Here is a 12,359-nt window from a genome sequence, read left to right as displayed (position 1 = left end):
AGAAGAATTATTTAAATAATTTTCCATTCTTCTGTAATTTGGTCTTATGTCAGTTGTAACTTAAAAGCTCTACAACAGCATAAAAAGACAGTAATTATCCCAAGAAAGGGTAATTATATATTTTTTATGAGCAGAATTCTTAGCTTTTAATAAACTAGTTTTTTTTTTTTTTTTTTAAACACCACAAGAGATATTTTGATTTTTCCAGGTCTCGATATGAAATTGCTGTTCTCCATAGTTGATATAAAAACTTGCTCTATTTACAAGCAACTACATTAATATAATTACTTAATAAAACATTGTACCAATCGATTTTAAGAAGCAGAGAATATAGAAAGTAATCCCCCCTTTTATAAATTTAAAACGTTCAGGAACTTCGTACAATTTATAGTTCTCACAAAGAAAAATCTTCTATTTCAGTAGAGTTACAATATAGGTATATATCGGGAAGTACCATATATTGACAATTTTTGTTAGAAACAATATTAGCATTTGATATTACCAGGTCTAAGTTCGAAATCGACGAGTCTACGCTTTAATTCATATTTCCCAGAAAAGTTGTCAGAATGTGGAATTCGACTTTGGAATCGTAATATGTTCCAGGAAGTGGATCATTGTAGGTCCGTCCAATTTTTGAGATATCAGTGCATCGTCAGTGCATCGTAATTGGGAAAATTTAACTTTTGAGGAAGTAAGTACAATAGTTTTCAAAATCATAGAAAGTGAAAGCTGGATGAAGATAAACACATGATATTAACAGTACCTTACATTTTATTACAACCCAGACACATTCATTCATTTTTTCTGAGTCATGTCTTCGATAGGCGAGAAGGAACTCTCAACAGCCAGCAGAGAACCACTATCCCTACTGCGTATTTCACCACTGCATTGTCTATCTGCTCTGAAACATATATATGTATCAGGAAAATAATCACAATCATTGTGAATGTCTGATGACCAGTTTTCAGTTACATCATAATTACAACCAGCAACAGAAGGGAAAAATCGTTACATTAGTTCGAAATCCACGTACATTTTGATACCATATCCTAAGACTGGTCATGCTTAGTATGAGAGTCAATATTATCAGCAAGTTCCTCATGACTACGAAAAAGAAAAAAAACACTATAGAAATACCACTAGGACACACCGGACGATTATTTATTGTGGAAAACTCGGTTTCATTCATGTCAACATGAAATGATGAGAAGACTTACTTTTGTTTTTAATTTGGTATATACTACACTTGCAAGTTTTGTTTAACAATATTTTCAACCACATCAGTCTCAACTGACGGACTAAATCTAGTTACAAATAAGGCTTTCCTCCTCGATTTGGATATTAACCCAGAGTTACTAGTGCCGCACCCAACACTAGGTTTCCTTTCTTTTTCTCTTTGAGCTTGAACTTTGTGATTTGTTAACCACATGTTTAGAAATTTGTTTTTTATATTTTTAGTTATCACGTGAGACTAAAACTCAGAATTTTGATTCAAAAATACATTATCAATATAATAATAATAATAATAATAATAATAATAATAATAATAATAATAATAATAATAATAATAATAATAATAATAATAATAATAATAATAATAATGATTATTATTATTATTATTATTATCATTATTATTATTATTATTATTATTATTATTATTATTATTATTATTATTATTATTATTATTATTATTATTATATAAAAACTGCTAAAAGTTGCCCCATGTTATATTTGTGTTTAGAATGTATGATCATATTTAAAAGTTTTTCAACATTCAAAGGATACTTACCATCAACAACATGGTAGAATAACACCTTTTTGGGGCCCTGTGGAAAGAGAACAGTAAAGCTCATAATGTTCAATAATTACGAACACTCGTCGATCTTTAAGTTTCAATCGAAAATAATACAATATTTTATCCCTTTTCTACATAAAATTAACATTACAAAGTGACTTTTCTACATTTTGAGCGATAAAATAATGAGTTAGGTCATCAAATTCAATATTTTGTAAGTTTTCGTGTTTATCGCTCATTAACCTGAGGTGGTGCATTGTGCCGTGCAGTTTCTTCATTCATTTTTTAGTATAGTATACGAACTATAGAAAATGAACGTTCACCGCAAGCATTAGTAACTACCAGGGCACGGATCTTGTTGACCTAAAATTTTCTAAAAAGTGACCTATAAAATGACACTAAAATTCCTGTAAAATGACCCTAAAATTCACAAAAATTGACCTTAAAATTTGCGTTTTCTTAAACGTTTATTTCGTTAAACATTGACATTTTTTAATATCCATTGGATTTTTAATTAACATTTCTCACTCATATTCAAAAGTTTTGTTTCAGTTAGTTGCAGTTCATTGATCATTTATTTCTATTGATTAGTCCATTGTACGGCATTGTAAGTATTGAAAGCGTCAATTCACTCTGGAGTTGAAACTAGGAAGCACTCTTAAATAATAAAAGTTCGCAAGTGTAAACTACATGAGAATAATAGATAAAAACCTGTTTAAAATCCTTGTACGCCTTCTAATCTATTTTTAGTTATTCACGTGATCACATCCTTTGTGGTCAACAACCCAAAACTATCTGTTTGGCCACCTACCTTCCCCCCACCCTTTTCGTTAACCACCTACAGTTTAGTTTTCAATAGCTTGTTAAGAATGCAGTTTTTTCACCCCAACAGTCAGGAAGCAAGAAAAGAGATTATTCAACTGCGTCTTTTTCACATTCTTAAACCGTGTTCATTTCAAGATTTCCTTACGTAGAAGGGAAAAAAAAGATCATAAGTGACCTAAAAATTACCTTAAAATATTAAAAAATGACCTGAAATTTCTAAACGGCAAAAAGTGACCAAAAGTTGACCCTAAAAAACTATATTTTTAGACCCTATAGTTGATGGATAATGTTTTCATTTGAACTTGCCTTGTCCTATGCGTAACAGAAAAAAGTTGACTTGTCAACAAGATCCGGGCCCTGGTAACTACCATCATGAAAGCAACGAAAAGAAGAATAAATTTTGTTTAACCGGACTTTTCGCAACCGAAATTCGAGAAAAAAAAAAAAAAAAAAAACTAGGTTCAATAGAAAATCTAAATTAACTAGATTTTTCGTTACAGGAGTTTAAAGACGACAATCTACGAAACTAAATTAAATATTTTAATGTAATTCAAAATTGTTTCCTTTTAATAATATTTTTATAAAATACTTTGTATCAAATATTGTTGGGGCTATGTAATAGTTTAACAGGCTCATTTCGAGCATTAAAATGTCTATTAGTTTCTCTATTAAATAAAAATAGAAAGAGAACGGGGTATCCTCGAGAGTTGGAGAGTTCACAGTTCACCTTTACCTTAAAACGGCCCTGGATAAAATAATGTATTTGAAAGATTATATTAAAGGCTTACGAAGAAATACAGAGAAAGAAAAAAATATAATTGAGTTGTGTAATTCTTATAAAAGGACTACTGAGAATTCAACGTTACAAGCCTTCAATGTAATTGCCAAACAAAAGTCATAAGTCGATCTCAAAATTATTGTTTCTTCCCTCGAAGTTAAGATTATTGTTGATTTTACTTTCTATAGACACCAACGCGAGGTTAGAAATCCAATCTTGTTCCATTGTAGCACGAAGTTTATTCTTAATGAAGGTATTTAAAAAATACCCTCAGATTCGCAACTAGTGATTGACGTTGACAAGTTCCGGTATGCATAATTATATTTGGAAAATATCATCAATTCCATTTTTAACCACTAATTTGTATATGTCTTTAAGAGAAAATTTGAAGCACAATTTCACAATGAAAACTTTCCTTATCGAGATCACTGCGGCATTTGTCACGAAGTTTTGATGTGTGTGTTAGTTCATTAGTTTCTTCTTTTACTATACTTCCTGTTAAAAGTCTGAACAATTGAAGTACTAGTACTTCACAGTACTTCGTTGGAGCAACGGTGGTTCCGTGGGAAAGCGCTTACATCTGGCATATAGGGTTCCTGGTTCGATTGCAACTTCAGTCAAATGGACTTTGTGGTGGACAACACCGTGTGCGTGGGTTTTCTCGGGTCTTCCGTTTCCTCTCACTTTCGTCATTCCACCATTATTATCTAATTGTCACTGTCTTCCTTAGCATCGGTGCATAATCGAGGGACGTTAAACTAAAAAAAATACATTGTTGTTTCTTCGTTCTGTTTATGGCCTATCAACAGTTGCAACAAATGGTACGCGAATTTATAGGGGGAGATTGATAATGAAATAACAATAATTTGTGTTCCTAGCTTCTTACTTCCTCATAAAATGATCCTCTTGGTTCAAGGTGTGTATTTGTTTGTCACGTATTCATCTTCTCAAACCTATTTCTCATTGCCAGTGGAACCCCGAGGCTAAAGCTCCCTTCACCCCCGTAAATCTGGGTCTGCTTCCTTGTTTCTTTAAGAAAGAAAGAAAGAAAGAAACTCGTTTGTGTACGCTTTAGTAGTGAGCCACTGTGATACTGTTTAATGCTTTCGGTGCATGGATGTTTCTCTGGATACTAATGTTTTTGTGCGAGTGTTCTGCCCCAAGACAAGTTGTTGTCAATGTATCTAACGTAGTTAGTGGGAAGCATTAAGCCAGTAGAGAGGGATAGGAGAGCCAGTTTCTCTTTCCTATGATTTAAAAAGTTAATGAAGAAACCGGAAACTAGAGAGGTGATGTTAGAGGTTAGAGTGTGAGTTAGGATTAAGTACACAAGAATTTTTGTGGTATCAAATAACAAGATTCTTGACACCTATATATATCAGTGCCAATTATTACCATATCCTCTATTCTGCCATGATATCTCTAATACTATATATCACTCCAAATTTCCCTGCTGTTATTTAACCCTTTCGCTAATAATTTGTTCATTGGTCATTCATGAGAATAGACAGTTATTCAACTAAAGTGGAACAAAGCAACTAAAGGGGTTAGTATATTGGTATATGACCCCTTTCAAGGGATGATACTGTGTGAAACAGGGCCCATAGTTTAATTGTAATCTGAAATATCTGTGTCCGCACCGTGAACTGAACTTTGAACCTCACAGATAAATGTATTTGCCCTCATTATTGCATACAAACGAGCTTTATTTCCTTATGAAACTACAGTAGACCTCCAAACTACGCAACCTCAACACTAAAATAGTCGTAGTAGAACTGTAACTTCCAATTTTGTAATACAGGAGTAAAGTCAGAGATGGAACTTATCCTAAGGCCATATAAAAAGGAAATTTCCTACTGTATTTTACCATTTTTACTATATGAAGATTAATATTTAAACCGAAAGTGGTAATAGATTTCTAGGACTTCGCTTGCACTAGAGTAATAAAGTTGGAGGTGGAACATATTCTTTCGACATTTAATCGATTGCAGAAAACTGCTTCTTGCTATCCCTTACTATTGTTTGCTCTACAGAAATCAATATTGAAAACGATAATAGTAGTTACTTTCTACCACTTCCGGTTCGAACAGAAGGTTAATGGATGAGATGGAACTTAATATGTGGACGCCGAATCGATTCCAGAAAACCACTTCTCGCTATCTCTTACAGTGTTTGCTCTAATAGTTGTTGACAGATGAGTATAGCCGTTCTATAAGACTCCCGACATTTATGCATAGCGTAGTTTGGAAGTTTAATAAGGGTGGGTAGACCGATTGCTTAGTCACACGCATAAACAAAATATTTTAAGTAGAGCGGGCATTAACTGAATTTTCAGTATTAATGTAGTATTTCTTTTTTCTAGGTTGTATCAAGTTTAGACTTTCAAGTCCTTCCTCCCCCCTTGACAATTAAGATGTTATAAAATTAAATGTTACGTGTGCATTTTTATCAAGTAATTACAATAAATTGCTGGAATAGTTGAATATTGCTTTTATTTAATTTTTGCTAATAGTTTATTGTTGTTATGTCTTTTAGGCGATGGTCTTCAGGCTGAGTGTTTAGAGGCTGGTAGCTGTGTAGATATTGAACCAAATGTAAGTACTTGTGTATGTGTTTTTTTATTAAAGTATTAGACGCGATCAAACTCGATAAACGAAGGATTTTTATAATTTCCTTTAATTTATTTTTTTAAAAAATGTATCATCCTTTGCGGTACCTCGTATCCGCTTTTCACAAATTCAAAGAGTATTTCTTATTTTATAGTGTAACTTGCCACTATTATGTACTGTATTCTAACAGAAATAACCTTTCTTCTAGACTAGCCAGCCTAACCGTGGGACGTAAAACTTGATTTCATTTTCAGTTTTCTAATGGAAACAATTAGTAGTAGAAGTCAGGTCTCATGAAATAATTGGTGAAATAATAAAGTGCGAGAGAAGCAAATATCCTAGAGGAACTTGCGCTCATGTTGTTGATTTGCATCCTGACCATCGAAAAGCTTCAAGCAAAAGAAGTTCGTAAAGCCTCTTTCAATAGCGTTTTTGCTTTGATATGTGCATGTGCAATAATAATAATAATAATAATAATAATAATAATAATAATAATAATAATAATAATAATAATAATAATAATAATTGTTTGAAATATGTTTATTGGAAGCAAACAGCATTACAGCCACAAGTGCCCCAAAGAAAAAAAATGTTTTTACAAGCATGGGGTGCATGGAAATAGAATTAACAACATACAACTGATTATACAAAAACAGATGAAATGTATAAAATATTAATTCAGAAAAATAACATAAAAACATGCAGTATCTGTTACAAACTGGGAAATACAAAAATAACAATAGTAAAAAAAAAAAGCATAATTAACATGCATATAGAAAAGGTATACTATATAGGATAAGTATACAGTATAAAATTCTAAAATAGATTATTATTTACCATTTAGTTGTAACAGTTTACAAAATATTGAAAGAAAAAAAAGTTCAAAAAGACACTATGTAGCTGCTATTACAAATTGAAAATAAATATTTCTAAGCAGGGTTGGCTGGTTTAAAGCAAGGTGGTTTAAACCAGCTGTTTTTTTTTTTTTTTTTTTTTTAACCAACTGGTTTAAACCAAAAAACGAAAAATGTCCGTAAAAGTGTAAGTGTTCGTAAAATCTTAATGAACACACATTTGTGGGTTATCACGTATCACTCCCATATATTATTCGTATTATATTCAGACCTAAATTTCCCATTCGTTACTCAAAGAGATCATACTACAAAAGCAACTTTTATATATATATATAAGTTTATGAATGTTTCTTTTGTGATTTTTTTAGTTTGTTATGCAATTGCAATAAAAAAAATTCTAAATATTGCTTCGTTTTAATAATGTTTACTATTGATAAAATAGATCGAAATGCAGTACTTTTGTTGGGGGTGGGTGTCATACAAACCCCATGAGAGGCATTTATTGAAATCAGAAGTATCTTTGGTATCTATTTATGTATAAAAGGGTCAGAGCCAAAGTGGACTCAATTAATTCGTATTTTGATTCACTTTTCTTACTGATATGGAAATTAAGCCGTTGTATTTCTTTAACTTGGATTAATAAAAGTCGTAGTGAACTAAATTGGACTAAATTAGTTCTGTACTCTGCAGTATTTTGAAATTGTCCATATCTAATTCTATATAATGGTTTCACTTGTGTAACTGTTTATCTATTTGTCCTTCTGAAATGACTCTTGACAATTATATTAACAAGTATGTAAAGATTAGTACAACGTATTTTTATCAGGAGTCCTTCGTGAGTGAGTTGGCAGACGTATCGCATTTGTGGCCAATTAGTCCCGGTTTCGAGTTCAAATGGAGGATAATTTCTTTCGGAAGGCGAGCAACGGTTTGGATTCCGCTCTAAGCTTATGGGTCCCCTTCCAGCATAACCCGGTTGTTGCATAATGACACCAAGGCCAAACAAACTTATTTCTATTCATATGTGATATAAATACATAAAGCAAACTATTAAAAAAAAAAGTTAAAAAAAAAAAACGTTTTTTTGTTTTTTTCAATAAAAACCATGGTTTTGCTAACCCTGTTTCTAAGTTAAATACATCAAGAAATACACTGATTCATAATGCTAGTAATAATGACGAAGATAAAATAAGCATTAAAAAAATACATATGACCCAAAAAAATCCATGACCAAGTTTTTTTTTTTAAAAAAGTGCAGTATACGTAGTAAAGAAGAAATTAAGCATAGAAGAAAAGATGATAGGAAAATAAAAGACGAGAGAATAAAAAAAAACCTAACAAAAAACAATAATAATAATGTTTGAAATATGTTTATTGAAAGCAAACAGCATTACAGCCACAGGTGCCCCCCCAAAAAAAGGGAAAAAAAAAATGTTTTAATAAGCACAGGGCGCATGCAAATAGAATTAACAACATACAACTGATTATACAAAAATAGATAAAATGGATAAAATATTAGTTCAGAAAAATAACATAAAAACATGCGGTATCTGTTACAAACTGGGAAATACAAAAATAACAATAATAAAAAAAAATAAAAAATAAGCATAATTAACATGCATATAGAAAAGGTATGCCATGTAGGATAAGTGTACAGTGTAAAATTCAAAAATAGATTATTATTGAAAAATAGATTATTATTATTATTGTAAAAATAAATTTCGAGGGCGCACAAGACCAACAAGAGATGATCTCTGACGTTTCTTACCACATGCGGATCGAAGATGCAGCTCCTACTTTGGTACTAGTGTTACCAACCAATGTCACTCTGCCTTACACCATTAATTATATTGCCATTATAGATGCACTAAAAAAAAGCCTTGACACGTGAGTAGTGGCAACGCCGTTGCGAGCTGTGAGAGACCTCTTGTTAGCTCCTCTATAGCATGTTTTAATGGAGATCGCAGCAGACTCAGCAGAACAAAGCGACGCAATGGAGTTCGGACTGTACGCGGTTTTCTTGAAGTTTTCTTCTTTATGGCACAAACTATTTCCAGAAAGTTCGTTATTCACGACTATGTGGAATTGGGGCTTTGGAATACTGTGATTCCGATAAAATTAGTGGCAAAGTGCACGCAGAGTAACAATCACTAAGTTATTATTATTATTATTTTTTTTTTTTAAATTATTTTATGTTTTTATGTCCACGATGAATGCTTGACATTCTGCTGGTACACTTTCCATCTGCACAAAATTGATCTAAAAAAAGAAAGAAAAGAAAAGAAATAAATAAAAAAAAGCTTTCAGTTACGCCAGTCATAAATACAGCTGTGAGAATGAAAAATTACTTGAAATGTAATTTTCATAGTTACCTACAGTTCAATTCCGAAATAAAGGATCATATGTGAAATAAATAATCAATCTGATCACAATTTCAAGTCGAAACCCGTTAAGCTTCTCTGGCTGTCCTATATTTCTTATCTCGTTACTTGCACGGCAATTCAACCATGTGATGGTAGTAAAAATGTTAATGACTTGCCTTTATAGTGTTGTAGATTCCATTTTCTCAAGGAGTAATTTTTCATTGTTTAATAGTACGAGAGATGAAAACCTGTGTTCCCGAAAGGTTTTCAGATAATTTTTAAGTCTTGTTAATGTTAAGAAAGGGTGCCCATCTGCTGCGCTATTTACTTGGGTATAAAAATTCACATTATGTCTAGGTTTCTAGTAAATCATTTATTAGGTACAGCGTTTAATTTTCGGAAAAGCTTAAAGGAGAGATGTTTCCTTGCTTTTTCAGAATGTCTGAAATTAAAATAAAAATACGGCCCACCACACTAAACTTTCTCGCTCCAATTCCTCAAACTAAATCATGTTGTGCTGTAGTTATTAACGAAATACTTTCTTGTTAAATACAAACAAAATTATATATATATATATATATATATATATATATATATATATATATATATATATATATATATATATATATAATCGGATAAGTTTGTCCAAAAAAAACTAATCCAGAAAAGTAAACTACTCTTTGTAGATTTTTCCATAGAAAATGTCTTCCGCCATTTTAACGAACAAAATATGTTAGGATTGTTAACGGAATATTTGTATATAGAATAACAAAATCACAGAAGCCGTTTTTCACAAACTTGTTAAATAAAAGAAAAACTAGCTCTTGTGGATATCTCATGGAAATTATTATGCATCATTATAGAAATATTAAATTTATGATCTGTGAACAAAATCGCCATAGTCGTTTTTGAGAAAGTAATCTAAAAATAAACTCACTCCAAGAATAGAACTACCCCTGTGATTTTATTCGTAAGAAGTAATTTGAACAGCATTATAGAGTTATCAGTATTTTTATTTATGAAATATGAAAAAAATTGCAAGAGTTGTTTCTTAAAAACTCGCCCGAAAAATACTCACCCCCAAGAATAAACTACCCCTCGTACATTTTTTCAGGATAATTGACCTGTGTCATATTATCAGGTTATTGATAAAATATTTAATTATGAACAAAATCGGGTGCGTGTTTCAGAAAATTATCCGAAAAAAAAAAAACTAAGAATAAACTATTCCTCGAACATTTTTCAGGATAAGTGAGTTATGCCATATTGTCAGGTTATTAATAAAATATTTATTTATGAAATATGATTAAACTCGACTCCGAAATGGTTGAAGAAATCGTAGAAAAGCTCACTTCCAAGAATAAACTACCTCTTCTCGATTTTTCCCAGAAAAATGACATACCACACTATGGGGTATGAAAAATTGATTTACGAAATATAAACAAAACCGTTCGAGCCGTTTCTGAGTTTCACTCTTCAGTAAACTAACTTGTTTCTAAGGGTAGAATTCGACCCATTCCCTGGAAAATCACATAAAACTTAACATAAAACATTAAAATTTAGTCTCGATACATTGAAAGATATGCCCTTTAGGCAAGTAACATAAGGACGAACAGACGGACGGATATCGAAAAATCCCTTTTTCAGTATGTATGGACCATGAGCTTTCTAAAAGTACTGGAGGGATTTGAGAAAAACCTTCGGGTCTTATCCTAAATGAAGGGAAAATCCCAAACTACACCTCCTCGCGGGAGAAAGCGGGCAACGTCTGTGGTGGCTAACGAGGGTGGGGACCGACCGACTCCCACGATAAGGAGTCAGCTTCTACCAAGTGCCAACGGCCTTCTCGGAGGACGAATGAGCGGGTGGAGGTCAGGGAACCTTCTTGTTCTTAGAAGGAGAAGCTGTCCTAAAAGGCGGATGAACCACTAGGTAGTCAACAGCATGGAGATGTGGAAAGGAAATGAGAATACTAGCACATTATCTTATTCTCAGAAGTGACGAAGGAGGTGAATAAAGAAATATGATGGTTCTTCCTGAGGTAGAAAATTCCGGAAGTAAAAAAGTTCCCCATTCGGATCTCCAGGTGGGGACTACTCCGGGAAAAATCATCAGAGGAGAAAATAATAATTTTCATTTCAGCATGGGAACCTGGAATGTATGAACTCTACGACATGAGGGAAAACTTGAAAATTTAAAAGTGGAAATGCACAAGTGTAAAGTGGACATAGTGGGCATTGGGTGAAGTGAGATGGCCAGGGGAAGATGAGATAGTATCTGAAAATTACAGAATATACTATTCGGGTGGCGATAAGGCCGAAAATGATGCCGCGATAGCAATGAAGAACGAAGTAGCAAGAAATGCAACCAAAGTGAAATGCTGCAGTGACCGCTTCATGTTTTTAAAACTACATGCGAAACCAGTGGATATTGTGTGCGAACAACCGACCATGATGATAATGAAGTAGAAGTAATGTATGATCAGATTAGTGACATATTGCATCAGGAAGGAAGGGATAAGGTCAACACCATAGTAATGGGAGACTTTAACAGCGTAGTAGGAGAAGGAACTGCGAATAAGGTAGTGGGACCATTTGGACTAGGTAGAAGAAACGAACGAGGTCAAATGCTTATCAGTTTCTGTAAACAGCATGATCCGGTGGTGATGAACACGTGGTTTAAGAAAAGAAAAACCAAGCTGTACACGTGGAAAAGTCTAGGAGATAGGAAACTCTACCAAATGGATTATATTCTTGTGAAGCAATGTTTCAGGAATAGTGTACGAGACGTGAAGACACTGCTAGGAGCGGACATTGATTTGGATCACAATCTTCTGGTGGCGGAAGTGCAAACCTGGTTAAAGTCGATCAAGAAAAATGGGAGGAGAAATCGAAACTGGAACTTGGAGCGATAAGAAATATCGACGATGATGTGAAAGAAGAGATTGAAGAAAAAAAATGTGCAATGGGCGATATGATTGACAATATAGAGAATAGTTGGGGAATAGTTAAACAGATTCTACTTGACACAGTCCACAATAACATTGGCAGGATGGAAAGAACACCGAGAAAACCATGGATAACTGAAGCAATGCTTAAGAAGATGGAGGAACGCAGAAGGGCGAAAAACACGGAC

General features: G+C 32.9%; 1 protein-coding gene across 3 annotated transcripts in view; it reads left to right on the top strand.

Annotated features, from left to right (window-relative positions):
• Pex1 (peroxisomal biogenesis factor 1) overlaps nt 1–12,359 on the top strand; it is a 171,058-nt gene that overhangs the window by 113,535 nt on the left and 45,164 nt on the right. For all 3 annotated transcript variants that reach the window (XM_081769054.1, XM_081769052.1, XM_081769055.1), the window contains exon 18: nt 5,934–5,992. In XM_081769054.1, the coding sequence (XP_081625180.1) occupies nt 5,934–5,992 (59 nt within the window). The remainder of the gene's footprint in view (nt 1–5,933; nt 5,993–12,359) is intronic.

The sequence above is a fragment of the Thermobia domestica genome, chromosome 8 (assembly GCF_964235325.1).
Source record: "Thermobia domestica chromosome 8, izTheDome1.hap1.1, whole genome shotgun sequence".
NCBI lineage: Eukaryota > Metazoa > Arthropoda > Insecta > Zygentoma > Lepismatidae > Thermobia > Thermobia domestica.
Note: the sequence above shows the minus strand (reverse complement) of the source record. Positions and strands in the feature narration are given on the sequence as shown.